General features: G+C 49.9%; 1 protein-coding gene across 3 annotated transcripts in view; it reads right to left on the bottom strand.

Annotated features, from left to right (window-relative positions):
• The window catches only part of ATXN7L1 (ataxin 7 like 1), a 224,907-nt gene that overhangs the window by 25,126 nt on the left and 182,996 nt on the right, over positions 1-16,785 (bottom strand). For all 3 annotated transcript variants that reach the window (XM_087439365.1, XM_087439407.1, XM_087439422.1), the window contains exons 5-7: positions 6,399-6,682; positions 3,107-3,189; positions 1,999-2,249 (exon numbers count right to left, since the gene is read on the bottom strand). In XM_087439365.1, coding sequence (XP_087295491.1) covers positions 1,999-2,249; positions 3,107-3,189; positions 6,399-6,682 — 618 coding nt within the window. The remainder of the gene's footprint in view (positions 1-1,998; positions 2,250-3,106; positions 3,190-6,398; positions 6,683-16,785) is intronic.

Genomic DNA, 16,785 nt, shown 5'->3' with positions numbered 1-16,785 from the left:
GGGATATATAACCTTGTAACTGTACCATGTAAGGTTTGGTGGGAATAAAAGGTTCTATAGCCACAAAGAAGTTTGGAACAGAACTGTCTCCTCAACTCTACAGCAAGATAATTATCCTTCACCAACATCTGGCGTTAAAGTGAGAAGTAATCATAAAATGATCTTGCAAAACGAGGGGCGGCAAGAAAAGTGGCGCGTAAGTGATGACAACAACAGGACGGCGGTTAGGATGATGGAACCGTGTGTGGGTGGCGGTTCCATCTGACTGCGACCTCCTGAAGCCTGAAGCTGAGGTCGGTGGTTCCCACAGAGGGACTCTAACTGTCAGACTGGGTCAGGCTTGCACCAAAGTGGAAGGCATGGGGTGAGAACCTGGTAGGTCAGTAACAACCCCTATCAAATATTTGCTTTTGCTTCAAAAATCAATTCCTTTCCCTTCTTTTATAACTACGTCTTCTTGATGCCTACTTCCCCACTGGAGCCTTTGAGACTCCCACGGTATGCACTAAAAATCATCAGATAATGCCGCTATCTGCACTTCTCATATTGTATTATTTAATGTTTCCTTTTTAGAAAGTTATGGATATTTGAGTCTTATCTCATCTTCTAAACTGTGAATTCTTGAAAAGCAGGCTCTCATTTCATTGATCTTCATACCCCTGACTGGAGTACCTAACACAGTACCTTGCTTAGGGAGCAAGCACTCGATAAATTTTTATCTTTTTTTTTTTTTTTTTTTTTGTGAGGGAGATCAGCCCTGAGCTAACATCTGTGCCAATCCTCCTCTTTTTGCTGAGGAACACCGGCTCTGAGCCAACATCCATTGCCAGTCCTCCTCCTTTTTTCTTCCCCAAAACCCCAGTAGATAGTTGTATGTCATAGCTGCACATCCTTCTAGTTGCTGTATGTGGGATGCAGCCTCAGCATGGCCGGAGAAGCGGTGCGTCGGTGTGCGCCCGGGATCCGAACCCGGGCCGCCAGTAGCAGAGCATGTGCACTTAACTGCCAAGCCACCAGGCCGGCTCAGTTTTTATCTTTTCTGAGGAAGATTCTCCCTGAGCTAACAACTGCTGCCAATCCTCTTTTTTTGCTTGAGGAAGATGAGCCCTGAGCTAACATCTGTGCCAATCTTCCCCTACTTTATACGTGGGATGCCGCCACAGCATGGCTGACAAGTAGTGTAGGGCTGCGCCTAGGATCTGAACCTGCAAACCCGGGCTGCCGAAGCAGAGCGTGCCGAACTTAGCCACTACACCACGGGGCCAGCCCCTTGATAAATATCTTTGAATGAAGGGTCCCCTGTCCTATTACCTGGAAATTGTCTACTGCTCAATACAGCACTCCACTGCCCATCAAAACAGACATCTGTAGATTTTAAACCGCTCCTCATCCAAATGGGTTTTAATTCTGTTTTCTGTTCTTTCCTTTCTGTCCAGGACAACTAAATAAAACCTCAGACAGGTGGCTCAGCTTTCTTGGTGTGGAGGGAAATGTAAGGACAAACAGCCTCTGTTATGCCAATTTTCCCTTCACCCACATCATCAGCGAGTTGTAGAAAAAATTCATAAAACATTGTGGCTAACGGGCTCCTAAGGTGTGCTGGCGACCCATCCACCAGGGTTTCCACTCTGCTCATCTAAAACCCCCGGCAGCCAAACAGTTGCCTGGCGGCTGATATGTCATCCTTCTCGCTATTTATTTCCAGCTTACTCTTGCTCTGTAAAAACACATACGCCTGATAGAGGTCTGCTGTGAACGATGACAATGATGATGACAGTGATGATGATAATGATCACAGTGGGAAAATCCACTGAGGACTATGTGGCAGGCCCTGGGCTGCACCTCTTATGCTCAGTATCTCATTTAAACTGCACAACCGCTTTACGAGGCAAGGCTATCACAACTTCCATTTACCATGTGATCAGACCACGCACAACTCAGCAAGGCAGAGTCACCTGACCAAGGACTCAGGGCTTCTATCGCCCAGGTGGGACTTACCTGGGAAGCACAGAGTTAGGTGGCCTGGATTTTGCAGGGGATGCGACTTTAGGTTCTGGCCCAGAGCTCCCTGAAGATCCTGGCAGAGAGTCCTGCCCAGATTGGTTTGGAAGGACTTCCCTTGCCGAAGTCAGGAGATGCTCTTTATCTTTAACTTCCTTTTCCCGAGACTTGGCTTTGTGCTCTGCCAGAAGGAGGTCAAATTGCTTTCTCCGGCCCGGGACTGCCCTCCGATGGCTTAGCGAATGTGTCTAAGGAGAAGAGAGATGAAAAGCACAGCCTCTTTGATCAGCACATAAACCTGCTTCCCCGGGCCCTCCATTTCAGAAACAGCAATTCGTGGGAATTTAGAGGTGCTTGAAAAGTCAACTTCAAGGCAACAGCTCCTGGTCTGTGGCTGGGAAGAGGCGGAGACCACACAAACGCAACCATGCCCTACACTCCTGGTGTTAAGAAGCCAAGGCTTCCTCCAAAAAATGGCATAAGATGACGAGCTTCAGCGCAGAACGCACGAGAACCTCTCTGAGGAGAGGCAACCGTGCAGGAGGGCTAGAGTTAATCCAGGTGCAGGTGGGAGGCTCGCTTTGGCCCAGACACACAGAGCCACCGAGCAGAGAGGGCCACAGCCTCCATCCCAAGGAGCACTAGCAGTTCAGTATGCAATACGGGGCTGGGGGCTGCCCAACGGCGGCCACCTCGGGTCAGCTGTCCCCCTGGCCACCCTGGTGTGGCCGGATCAGGGGCGCAGCAGACCGTCCTCCCCTCCAGGGCTGCCTTTCAGGGCGCTGCCGCCGCCGCTGCCGCGCTCCTGCATACATTAAAACGTAGCAGGGTTTAGAACCGCCTGTGAGTGCCTATAAATACAATTTACTGTCTGGCCTCACAAGTAACGGGGGAAGCCTATTTTTTTTTTTTCCTTCTTAAAAAGCCAGCCAGCTTGAGGCAGGCGCTCTGCTACCATGGAAGAGAAGAAAGCATTTCCCTTACAAAGAACAGCTGGGGGTCATGTCGAGGTTCCACACCCTGCCGTGTGCAGAGAGTGGCATGCAAACATTTCGACAAAGGCCCCAGCGAGAGCAGGAAGTATTTTTTATGGAAAGAGAAATACCTTGCAGGTGAGGGATCTTGTGCAAGGTTTCTTTGTCTCGGGATCCAATACTCCACAGTGTTTATTTGGGTCAAATTCTCTCTCTGGTTTAAGAAACAAACAAAAAATATAAGAAAAAAAGGAGACTAAATAGGATTTGGCATTAAGACTACATTTAAAAAAAATGCACATTTGCACCAACAAGTGAGACATTGTCAGGCAATCTGTTTTTTTTTCCATCGACTGCTAAAATGTTTCAAGAACCCCTCAGGGGAAAATGGCGCTCCCCTCTGAACCCCGAGTTCCCGAGTCCAGCCTCAGGAGGGATGCGGGATGCAGCACCAGGCGCAGGGAAGAGGGTGGGTGGGCACCAGGGGAAAGGAGCTGTGCTGCTGTCACACTGTTTCACTTGCAGCCGTGCCCCAGGGACTTGGTGCTCTGGGCATAGCTGGCCGCAGACCAGGGAGAGCCACCTGAGGCCCGAGGGACATTTTTTCCCCCAGCAGCTCCAAGAATACATCACCCCCTCCCCCGCCCTGCCTTCTTGCTCGTTTTAGCGATTTCAGTGGGAGATGATTCCCTGACACATCAGCGTGACCTGCATCTCTCAGGCTTTGCAAAGTCCTCAGCACAAGGCTTTCCACACAGCCTCGCTGACCAGAAACGTCGTTGCCCTGATTCAGGAGCATTTTGGCGGTGTCACAGGCAGGGGCAGGAAGTCTGGGTGTGTGCCTTATGTGTGTCTAAACTTGAAGGTGCATGGAAGGCAGGGCCTGTTCTGCCCCCAGCACGGGGCCTGTCACTCCAAATGGGAATGAGCCAGGGCAAGCCAGCCCCTGGGGATGAAGGTTGGCTGCAGGGAGGCCAGGCTTTCCCAGCTCCTGCCTCCCACTGGACTGTGGATGGCTCGTGTTGAGGTTATGTCTAAGGAATCTGCTCTTTTTAAGTCCATTTTGGATCCTTCTGGATTACAAAAATGTTCTCATCCCCTGGAAAATGAGGGGGACATGAGGCACTCTCTTAAGGACCCTTTAGGCTTTAAAGTTCCACCTGTCAGATGGCCTGTGCGGTTCTGGAAGGTACCCAGCAAACACCTGGGTCCCGCAGAGTGGGAACGACACAGCTCTTCTGGGCATTCAGGGAGACCAGTGTTGGTGGGCGGGTGTGGGGTGTATATACATTTGCTGGAATGTCTCCTTAAGAGCCTTGAATGGCTGCAAACTAAAAAGAGGTTACCTAGCCTGAAAAACTGTCTGAAATAGGTGGAGTAAACTCTGAGCATAATAAATGAATGTGTCCTACTTTTAAGAGAAGGTTTGGGGGTCGTGGGGTGGTTGTGATGACATGTGCAATAAAACTGTGCTTATATCCAAGACAGAGTCCCAGGTTGGCTGTCAAAATGCTTCCCACCCCATTTTTTTGCTTTTGTCTTCTTCGTTTTTTTTTTTTTTTAGCTTCACCTTTACGAATAGAAAACTGCTAGGCCTGGAGATGCCCGTTCCCTGTGAGCCCTCTCTGCCCACCGAGGAGCACACAGGCGCCAGGCCCTGGGCTCCCTGGCACGGAGTTCTTTCCCTCGGGCCCGTCTGAGGCAGACCTGTGCCCAGATCCACACCAGAACTTGTGTTGGCCTGGAATTGAGCAGGTTGTCTGGCCGGGGGTAGGAGCTAGCTGCCAAATGTGAAAGTGAGATAGAAACAAGCAAAAGACCCAGTGAGACAAAACAACCAACAAAATGCAAACCCAACAAACAGCAAAAAATCCCCAAACAACGACAGATTGGGGTGCAGGCTGGAAGCCACGGTCACGCTTCTGCCATGACGAGGAACCACAGCCTCTGGACACTGTGCCCAGCCAGGCCTACTGGCTTTTCCAGGGACGCTGCCCTCACCTGTGCAGAAGGCAAGTGAACTTTCCATTCAGGAGGAGAGCCGGGAGCTGGGGGCTCCCGCCCACACCCTGTGGCCCCACAACGCTCAAGGAGAGCACCAGGCTCCACCTTGCTTTCTTGACAGTGGGTGAATAGTGCATGCGGAGATTTTTAGGGTGAAATGCCTGTGTCATTTGAATGCTTTGGGACGGAGGTACTATTAAGAAATAATTTTTTAAAAAGTTACAGATGCGGGCCAGGCCGGTGGTGCAAGCGGTTAAGTGTGTGCGCTCTGCTGCGGAGGCCGGGGGTTCGCTGGTTCGGATCCCGGCGTGCACCCACGCATCACTTATCAAGACATGCTGTGGCGGCATCCCATATAAAGTAGAGGAAGATGGGCACGGATGTTAGCCCAGGGTCAGTCTTCCTCAGCAAAAAAGAGGAGGATTGGCATTGGATGTTAGCTCAGGGCTGGTTTTCCTCACACACACACAAAAAAGTTACAAATGTAAGATAGAAAAACTGAAATACAGATAAACACGAAGTAGAAAATAAAAATGACCCACCATTCTTGGGGTGTTTAAGAATTACGCTCATACCAGAGGATGTAGTTTCTCTCTCACAGGGGGACTTTCACTGTATTTTCTTTTTCCTGGTCAACATTTGCTAAATGCCCACAGTGTGTGAAGAAGTTATAAAGTTTATAGCCTTTCTTGGTCTTTTGGAGAAAGTAGAACTGCCAGATTTAGTTCTACGACAAATCCAAAGCAAATATCATCCACATGGGGGCCCCAGGGGGCAACCATTGCCTCAAAGACTGGCCACGTGCACCTTTCCGGGCACCCTGAGTGTCTGCTCAGACAACCAAGAAGTAGATCCCAGAGACCCCTCAACGCCCCCTCTGCTGTGCCAGTCCAAGCGTTCCTGGATGGGAATTCCAACCTGATTATGTGGGAAAGACAGCTGTAGCCCCAGACCACGGAATCGACCTGGAAGCCAAGTGGACAAAGGACACAGTGGGGCAGACAGCACCAAGGGGACTGTCTCCAGCCTGCCCTGAGCTACCATGCGATATCACTGTGGATTGTCCAACTTCGTGGCAGTGAAGTCTCCACAGAACCCAGGGGCAGTTCAGCCTGTCAGCACAACAAGACCCTCGGAATCCACGGATTGTTGTGGTTGGTGCAGAGCATCCTGCTTCCTGGGTCACTAGGGTAACTCCCGCTAAGCACTGAGCCAAACGAGAGACCTCATCTGGCCTGGGAATAAGAGAACCAGTTCTTCCTTGCATTTGAGGTGGGGGTCCTGTTGGCAGGTAAACTCTGTGACCCCCTTAAAATGAAACAGACCTGCTTAATTATAAGAACACATCACTCCTTGGTTACGGATGTGACTCAATTTCAGTCTAATCATGAGCCAGACTCTAAGGATGCAGACACGTACCTGAAAGTCTCCTGTAAGGCTTGTTGTTGTTTTTGGTGCCATTTTGGTGTTTCTTGTCTATTGTGGTGGATAAAATTCCTTTGCCATTTAAGATCTTCTCTGGGGAAGGTGGCACTGACTTGGACATCAAGACCGGCTTAATTAAAGGTGGCGTGGAGACGGCAGAGGATGCAGTGGAGCAGGAGGTGGCCGCGGTAGTGGTTGTAGAGTTCATTTTGACATTGGCACCATCTGCCTTCACTAGGTTAGGAATTTTCTCTAAACTGACTACAGGAACCGGAACGCTGAAAAAGAAATGCACACACACACACACAATTGCCTTCTTTGATATATCTGCTCCGCTGAGAAGCCATACCTGCTCATCATCATCAGAACGCTTCCTTATCACTTATTTATACTCCTCCTATAAGTGAGCAGCGTGATTCCAGTTTTGATGGGAGGGAAATTCGTGCCTTGGAAAGGACCAACAGGGGGTGCGAGGCTGGCACAGCGCCAGGGATGGCATCAGAGCTGACTGATTAGCTCCCGTACCAGTTGTCCCCATAGATCCTGCAGCTCCCCCCTTCTCAGTCCCTATATGTCACTGTCTCCAAGACAGCACCTTGGGCAGAACAAGGAGCCTGCTGCGAAGCTCAGGAAGTGATGCTGTTTGTCCCCTGAAGACGGTGTGCCACTGTGCCACTTGCTGAGTCACGCCCCCTCCCCCTGATGCTTGGCGGGTCTCCCACCCCGACGATCGGACCTGACATCTGCTTAGCGCAGGAGTGCTGACAGGCTCACACCACACAGAGGCATGGCTGCAGGCCCGCGTGCCCTGCTACATGCTGTCGGAAGACTTCTGGATCACTCTCATATCCTGGGGATGGGCTCAAATTGAGTGAGCCGCCATGTAACATTATCTAATATTCCATTTTAGGCAGCTAGTTATGTAAATAGGCAATTCTCAAGGCTGGCAGGTGAGAGGATGAATTTTAAGACGACAGAAGCACAAAGGTGGATGTTTGCTCTTCGGAATCTGTCACTCTCGCCCTACTTCCCTGCTATTTCTCCTGTAATGGATATGCATTTGATTTTCATTCATTTAATTCTGGAGGACCCTGTGTCTAGGGGGCTCTGGAGGACTCTGTCTCGGGGTCTTAAAAGATGAGATGAGATGAATAAGCTTTGCTTTGGCTCCTGAATCAGATTCCCTTTCCTCCTTGCAGGAGGGCAGAATGCTAACACTTCAGGCCCCCAATCATCTCTGAGCTGAGAGTGGAGCCGACTTAGCTGTCTGAATGCCAAATGATCTAGAATATGGCTTATACGTGCCTGCAGACAATGCAGGGCATGAAAGAGAGGCTGGTTTTGGCAGAGGAGGAGTCTTATTTGTCCACATGGCTGGCTGGCTCTCCCTTCTCTAAGATTCATTCACAGATGATTTCTTTGATCAATTTCTTCATGAAATTATTTCAGCAACCCCTCAGCCCCTGCTCCTTTTCTCACTTTGAAACAGGATCACAGCTGTTATTTACAGGTCTTTGCTGGTGAGAAGGGCACTCAGTGGTGGAGCAGACTGCCACCGCACTTCACCAACTTCACCCTGGGGCCACGAGCTTTCTTGGCCTGGGGAAGGGTGGTGTGGGACTTCAGGTCCCATAGGAGGGGAAACTGGACCGGTGGTTCTTAGTAATACACCAAGCGTAACAATTCTGCCCTTGGTCAGAGTGTCTCAGTCACTGAGACATAGCTGAACTGCTGCTACTTTCTATTTAATGGCAATTCTCAAAGCACTCACATATTGCTGAAGAACAGCACAAGACACCCTTGAAAAGTGGTAAGAAGCATGGTAAGAAGCTATAAAGATATTACCTGGTGAAATTAGTGCTGCACTTCCAAATGGTAAAAAATGTAAAACCATGGGATATGGAATTCTTCTAGGATCATTCCTTCTCTCAACTTTACAAAACATAATTTATATAAATCAGGGTCTCAAACAGATATTTGTACACCCATGTTCATAGCAGCACTCTTCACAGTAGCTAAAACATAGAAGCAACCCAAGTGTCCATTGATGGATAAATGGATAAACAAAATGTACATACATACAACGGACTATTATTCAGCCTTAAAAAGGAAGGAATTTCTGACACGTGGATGAATATTGAGGACATTATGCTAAATGAAATAAGCCAGTCACAAAGACGAATACTGTATGATTCCACTTACATGAGGTACCCAGAGTGGTCAAGTTCACGGAGACAGAAAGTAGAATGGTTGTTGCCAGGGGTTGGGGGCAGGCGAGAATGGGGAGTTGTTTAATGGGTATAGAGTTTCAGTTTTGCAAGATGAAAAGAGTTCTGGAGATTGGTTGCACAACAAAGTGAATTAACTTAACACTACTGAACTGTACGCTTAAAAGTGGTTAAGATGGTAAATTTTGTTATGAGTATTTTACCATAATTAAAAATTTTAAAAAATATACAAACTAAAAAAAGAACCTCACAAATTACAAAACTCATACAATTTAAATTTTACTTCAATATCTGGACTTTAAAAATACATGTTATAGGGGCTGGCCCCGTGGCTTAGCGGTTAAGTGCGTGCACTCTGTTACTGGCGGCCTGGGTTCAGATCCCGGGCACGCACCGAGGCACCGCTTCTCTGGCCATGCTGAGGCCGCGTCCCACATACAGCAGCTAGAAGGATGTGCAACTGTGACATACAACTATCTACTGGGGCTTTGGGGAAAAAAAAGGAGGAGGATTGGCAATAGATGTTAGCTCAGAGCTGGTTTTCCTCAGCAAAAAGAGGAGGATTAGCATGGATGTTAGCTCAGGGCTGATCTTCCTCAGCAAAAAAAAAAAAAAAAAAAATACATGTTATAAGAGCCTGCTGAAAAAGCTCTTGTTGATTAATTTGTCACCCTTGTTGTGATCTGCTGACTTTTATTTCTTTAGAAAAAAGGTTAAACTTCAAGTGTTGATGTGAATATGTGGACTATGAGCCACGTGAGAAGATTCTCCAGCACCCAAGTGCTCTCTTCACACTTCTTTGTGAAGCCAAGTAAGTTCAGGAAAGGAAGTTAGGACCTTCAAGTTCCAGATCCAGCTCTCAGATCCAGATCTGAGCCAGATGAGTAAAGCCAAGGCCTCCAGCTTCTCTGAGAAATGCTCTGAGCACACATGGAGAACTCATGAGCTCAGGAGACAAAGATATGATGTAGGGATAGAATAACCCGGAGCAACTGTACAAACTGAAATAAATTTAAAAACCGAGCCAAATGGTCCTCAAATACCCACAGCACAGCCTGCATTTCTCCTCTAAAGTCAATGTCCAGCTCCAATGTGCTCTTAAGGCAGCCACGAGAGCACAGGGTCACTAGGTCTGGCCACTTGGAACAGCACCAGTTGACTCATGTCTTTGGTGATGCTTCTTCCCAACTGTGTGTTAGGAACTGAGCTTTAGTCAGGCCACTTAATGTCTGTGACTGATCTCCTAATTTGGAACTTTCTACATAACTCATACCTTCCACCGCCAATGCTTCCAGAACTGCAGTTGGGCTTCAATCCCAATGCCCACAGGCAGGATGTGGAATTGGAGTCCCGCAGAAACAAGAAGGAAAGGCTGATGTGCAGTCCTCTGGGAATGAGTTTTCTTGGATTGGAATGGGAGGTGTTAGGGAAATAAATCTGATCAAGAATGTTTCAAGGTTCCAAAGACCAGGTGAGTCAGTAAGGAGCTGAGCCACTGGGTAAACACCCTGATGCCAGGTAAGCGAGCCACATCTTGGCTGTGGGAGGAGAAGGGAGATTGAGTGTTTTGGGCAGGAATCTAAGAGTGTCGTTAGCTAATGGAGAAGGGCTCTAGATGGAGTGAAGGACAAGGGCCTGGGGGCTGCCCCTGATACGTTTTTCTTTGGTGACCCTTTTCTCCCCCAAAGGTTTTAGGCTTCCCCTCCAAGGTAACTTGCCTCTAGCCTGAGCTGAGAGGGTACTTCTGCTGAGAGTGAAGAGAAGACAGGAAGCAGGCAGTTCAATGATACTGGGAGGGGTCAAACGCCCCTCCAGAGGAAATGAGAGCGAGAAAGAGAAGTGAAAATCATCCCTATTTGACCTCGCCACCCTCATTCCCCGGTGTAATGTTAGCCATCGGTCCATCTGAATATTCAGTCTCCTTTCTTCACTGCTCTTGGCAACAGCCCCACGATCCTAAACTGATGAACAAAGGAGGAAATGATGGTAAGATGGTGCTGCACCATTTGGAAAGCCAATCCCAGAGATTCAATCTTTTGTCTGCAAAGAGCTCTGGCTGACATCTGAAGTTGTTGAGAGCCCCGGCCGGTGCTTCACTTACACACAGATCCCTGCATCTGTCTATGCTCCAGGGAGGGAGGGAGTGCAGCTATCTGGAAGCCATCATCCCAGAATCATCTTCTGCTTTCTCCTGCTCTCCCTTTCTCACTCCCCTCACTTCCTCTGCCATCACCTTTCCCAGCCAGCACAGTGTCCAGCCCCGGGCAGTGGACCCTGAATCACAGGTTTCTTTTTTTTCCATTTGGAAAGAAGCCAAAAGATTCTGACCCCTGCCTTCACTGTATGGGCAACTCCCCCCTTTTCTGCATCTAATCACAGTCACTCAAACACCTCCATGTGTGGTTAGGAGCTGGGAGGGGTGGTTAGTTGGCAACACCCGGATAACTAAGCACTTTATTACCCTGTTTGTTTAGGCGATAAGCAAGCCTGGCAGTTACCCCTGAGGTTGGCCAAAGCCCCTCAAGCCCTTTCCCTTTCAGTCTTAAGGGACGCACTTACACACTTCCTGAAGCCTCACAATTAGTTGCATTTATCAACTCACCATTGTCCTTTCTCTGAGGAGCACTGTTTGAAAGGGAAAGACGGCCCCACTCTTCCCCTGCTGCTTTCATAATGCCTGTTTTGTTCGCTGGGGATGAACTCTTTCAAGGAGCCCAGGGCTGCAGCTTGTTCCCCTGCTGTGTCTAATATACTGGGAGTAGTTATCTCCTTGTTATCTCTGCACCTCTGTCTGGGTCTGGGAAGGGATCCCACAGCCGAGACGGGTCCTCCCTCATCCTCCTTGCTACCTGGGGGAAACGTCTACCTCGCTTCATTTGCGCTGCTTTGGCTGCCCACGCCTTCTTCCTGCATGCTTGGCCTGTCTGCATTTATCTTTCTGGACCACAGAGGGTCCTCTGGCTTTAAGAAAAATGGGTCTTCTGGCACCAAGTAGATTCCCCTCCCCGCCCAGTGAGGTTTGCAAAAGAGCAGAGGTGGTGCTGTTTCGAGGGCCACCAATTGTCACAGGGCCAGCTGCTCCCCTGCCAGCTACGCTTTCCTGGCGATCATGATTTATTCTTTTATCATCAACAGATAAGCCTTAAAAGAATGGTTCAGAAAATCTTTAGGCCTGCAGAAATCAGTGCCAGCCCTGCTCCACTTACCAGCTCAGGGTAAAGACGGATTTGACAGGCAGGAGCCTGAAGACATATGGTATTTGTGCTGTGGGTTATGTGTCTGCTGAGACTTCTCAGCTGTCTGATTTCTTCCCACGAACTCCTTCGACAAAGGCCCGCGTGCCTACTGGTCTGGCAGAATTCTGAGGATCTCTGATTTGCTGGCAGAGCCCTGAAATGGCCACCTCACCCAGCCTTGTGCCTTCCAAGCAGTGATAGCATTTAAGCATCCCAAATGAAAAGGAATTTACCTACTTCAAAAGGCCCTCAGAGAAGGAATTCTATTTGGCTCTCTTGGATGCATCTTGGGGGCTGCTGGCAGGACATTATTTATATCAAATTTAAATTCTTTAAGTTGAAGAAATACTTGAGATATTCTTAAAGGCTGCGAGTCAGGCAATCACCAAGAATCAGCCTAAATAACAGAGCTACAAAGTCCTACCACAGTACAGCACACACAGGAGGTACTACATACACCCTGATGAATGAATAAATGGTATATCTTTTTTTAATCTGGAAAAAGATTGGGAAAACTTTCAGAAAGCCAATTGGTAAACACCTTAAGCAAACAGAAAACAGAGTAATCAACCACAGAGCATGGTAAATAAGAAGATCTGCCAGATTAATCTAATATTATTCTGAGGCTGAGTGTCAGGCCTGGTGGTCAGAGGGGAAGCGCTGTGTATAACCTCTCCTGGCCTTTGCACGGCTTTGGAATCCCTCCCACATAACACACTTTAGGTAAACTGGGAAAATGTGGTCAGACCACACAGCTATGGGGGGTGAGTGGCCCTGGCAGCAGAGGCAAGAAAAGACTGGTTAGCAGGGTCTCGTGCCAGCCCAGAGCGGCACCCTGTGGAGCTCACAGGGGCCCAGAAGGTTAAATAAAGCGTCTTCATCAGTGACTTGGAAGGTGGGCCAAGACCTCATCCCTCAACTGGGAGAAGAGGCGATCAGCTGCTGAGAAGAATGATGTGGGACTTTCTCTCAGTTGTGCGGGGAGAAACGGACAAGCTGACTTTGACAAATTGTAAAAGTCGCCAGAAGCAAGTAAAATAAAATCAGGGAGGACAAGCAGGGCTGAATTGAGGGTCTGTGCCTTGTCACTGTTCTGGCAAATTCACAGAATGTGGAGGGTGTTGGAAGAGTTTAGGCTAATGGTTAGGAATATACGCTTTGAAATCAGACAAACTGAGATCCGAATCCGGCCTCTTCTACTACTAGATGCACTGCGGTGGGAAAGCCATGGACTTCCCGGTTTCAGGGCCTCAGCGAGCCCATTAGGATTCCTGTGAGAACGAGAAATAGGGTGGCTGGCCCGGTAGGGGGATGAGCGCTGGTTTCCATTCTCCCTTGCCTCCTTGCAGGATGGCCTAGTACAGTGCAAACCCACACAGGCACGCGTGGCCACCCCACCCAACTTCTCCCAGGACTCCACCACTCTCGGCCTCAGTTTCCTTATCAATAAAATGAAAATCATGGTGGATAGTTGAAGTGATTAAATGAGATAATACACAGACAGTGCTTAGCATAGTGCTGGGCACATAGTTAGCCCTCAATAAACTGGAGCTAAAACAAAGATAGGAGAGGCCATCATGCCACCCCCTCTCCCCACTGACCCCGATGCTTCTGGAGTAGACGTCTGAGGTGCAAGTCATCGTCATCGTTGCACATGTTTGTCCTCTTAGCCCTTCTGGTCCCACAATGGAGGGGGGTGGACGAGGTGGGAGGAGGCAGGGGCAGCAGATGGGCAGGAGCAGGTGCCCGTCCACATTCACCCACAGTGGAGGGGTGCAGTGAAGACGAAAACAGAGCTGGGTAGGAAGCCTTTCCAGACTCGACAATCCCTTTCCAGGAGCCTCCAGCCCTACTTCCCAGCCCCTAGTCTTCCAGGCACTGCCCGAGCCAGGACTAGTGGTAAAACTCCCACCTGGATAACACATTCTGGAAGAGTGAGCAGAAACTCCAGCCTCCTCTCATACAAACGTGACTCCTGCAACCCTGAAGTATGTCGGGCAGGGGGCACCGCTGCCGGCTCTAAGACATCGGGAAGAATAACGGCATGTGCCCCTTCTAGGCTGCTCCAGGTTCCTGGATGCAGGAGCCCTGCACCAGCCTCTGTCAGTCTCTCCGGCACTTCTGTTAGCGAGGCTTCCTGAGGCACGGAGCTCAGAAGGTGGTCTCCAAGCCCACTGGGAGACCCATGGGCACTAATGTCCTGACAGTCCTGTGAGCTGTAATGCCCAAGACTGTGGGAAAATCAGCCAGCCAGAGAAGAGAAGAGGATAAAGAAGGAGAACCAGGGTCCTGGCACAGTGGGGTGAACGATGCTGGACAGGCTGTCCCTGGAATGCACCTGGGACCAGCTTGCCTGCAGGGGTACAGCCTTGGGCAGTGAGACCAGGAGGGATTCAAGACAACCCCAGACTAAACCTACCACACCCGCTCAGTGCCTTCCTTCCACGTAGGAGAACTGAAAGCCTCACAGTCAACCTGATTAACCAGAGAAATTCACATCAACACATAAATGGTATCAGGGCCTTGGAGAGCAGACTTGAGATGGCACAGATCAGGAAGCAAGTGGATTCTGGAGTGGGCACTGGTGCACGGTGGGACAGAGCCCCCAGTGCCCTGGCCCCCACGCTGGCCCAGACAGGCTCTGCTTAGGAGCAACAAGCGGGAGTGCTCCCGTCTGCAGCCACCAGAGGTCATTGGCTCCCGCTGCTGGAGCTGCAAGCTGCCTTGTCTGCTGGGCCTGCCCCTCGCCTTCCAGAGCCAATGCAGCCAAGACATTTACTGTTTCCCTCGAGCCCTGGAGCCAACACTGACCCAGGGGGAGAGAACAGGACTCCTCACAGAACATCCTCTACTTCCCTGCCAGGGAAGGCCGGAGCCAAGACCTGGGCTCAGGTCCTCAGCGTTTGCTTTCGGGAAGCTCGTTCTGAGCACGCTGGGCATGTAGAAATGGCATAGCATCCCTGCCTCTGCTCCCCAGGTTCCTTCACAAAGAAGCAGCCCAGGGAGCGTCTTCCCTCTCAAGCGGCCTGGGAGGCCTGGGAGGCCCGGGTGCCACTCTGCTTTTTCCTTCTCTGTACTGGAATCCAGTACTGGGCAGGCAGCCCTGCACCCAAACCACCCCTATCCAGAATGCCAAGTACACTCTGTTTAAACCTTCAAGAGTTTAGACTTCACAGTGACCTACAGCAAACTCAGGAAATTCTTTGTCCCCAATTAATATACTTCGTATTTTTTAAAAACTCTGTGTTAACAACAGCACCATCCGCTTAGAGACCTTGGCTCTTCCCGACATGCACTCACTCACAAGTCTACCTGCTAAAACAGGCCCCTTTCTGCATCATCAGCTCAGGCCTGGTCATCACGGCTCGCCTGAACCTCGATGAAAATCCCCACCACCAGGCTTCCTGCCCCAGCCTCTCTCTGTGCTCGAATCCGTCTCCACTGCAAATCTGATCCTGCTATCCCGCTGCTCAAAAGGCTTTGCAGGCTCCCTGCAGCCCAGAGTACCAAGTCTAACCTCACAGCCTGGCCCACCCAGCTGGGCAGCTCCTGCCCGGGCACCTTCTCCCACAGCCTCTCGGGCTTTCACTGCTCCTTGAACACCCAGTGCTCTGCCTGGCTCCGGGCATTTACGTGGGCCAGGCGGTTCCTTCTGCTGGTTTGCCCTCCTCCCTTCCCCGGGTGAACACTCCTGCATCTGCCCAGATCTAGAAGAAATGTCCTCTTCTCTCTCAGTGCTGGCTGTCCCTGCCTAGGTGTTTCTGCTGCACTTATCCTATCAAATGACAAGGTTTTAGTTCCATGTCTATGTGGTCTGACCAGACCACGAGCTACCGAGGACAGAGACCTTGATCACATGTATATGTTACTCTGGAGTTATCCCAGTGACATATACATTATTTGGCACTTAGGAAGGGCTCAGTAAATGTTTGATGAATGAATTAGTGTTCTCAGTGAAGATTAAGTCACATAACACAAAAAAGCAAACCAGCTCTCGACCAGAGCAAATGCTTTAGGTAAGGCCCAGACTGCAGGTATCTCTCCTCTTGGTAGAGGAGCCAGAGTGAGGACAAAGGTGAGGGTGGGGGGCTTGTTGACCCCCATTCTTTCCCCTCTCATTCTCCCTTGACACTCCCACACCGAGCGCCTGCCATGTGCTGGCAGTAGGCTATGCGCCCGGAAGATTGTGTTTAATCCTCATGTCCAGGTTATAGATGAGGAACCTCAGGCTTAGGAAGACTACGCAGGGCATTCATTCCGCAAAGCGAAGGGCAGAAATGGGGTCTGACTCCAGGTGGCTCTAAGGGCGGTGCTCTTTACTACAGCACTGGAAGTGAGAAGACCAGGGGTCAAGTCCACCACTGTCCAGTGTGCCTGTGATCTTGGGCTACTCACTCCATCAGTGTGGGTCTCTGTTTCCTCACCTCACCACCGAGTAGACCTAAGGCTCAGAAGGGATCGGGGCTATGAAAGCATCTAGAAATTACAACGTGCCATGCAAATACAAAGGACCACAGTTACTAATCTTCGTGGCTCACGCTCCCTCTCTCCATCATGCCATTTTTTCCCTTCCCCAGTTGTCCCAGCCTATATTTTCCTTCCCTAGACTCTAGTCCCTATTTCTGAGTACTTCTGTGACTTGACAAGGTCTGCTGAGTTTACACCCAAGGAGCTGTCCATTGTCCTTACCTTGATTATCTGAAAACCCAGCGAGCACGCAGCACTTTAAGCCCCCGATGCCTCCCCATCCTGGAAGGGACAGTATTCCCCCGGTGCTTGAATATTCTGGCCATCCACCTCCCACCTTCTTACCCACCTGCCCTTTCTACTCCCTCCCCTAACCTCCATCTACTTCCTCTGTCCACCCACCCTTCCTCCCTCATCTTTGGCCCCACTCCTCCCTCGACACCCAAACCT

Source organism: Ceratotherium simum, chromosome 1, assembly GCF_057802395.1.
Source record: "Ceratotherium simum simum isolate JZ-2026a chromosome 1, ASM5780239v1, whole genome shotgun sequence".
In the NCBI taxonomy this organism is placed as follows: Eukaryota; Metazoa; Chordata; class Mammalia; order Perissodactyla; family Rhinocerotidae; genus Ceratotherium; species Ceratotherium simum.
Note: the sequence above shows the minus strand (reverse complement) of the source record. Positions and strands in the feature narration are given on the sequence as shown.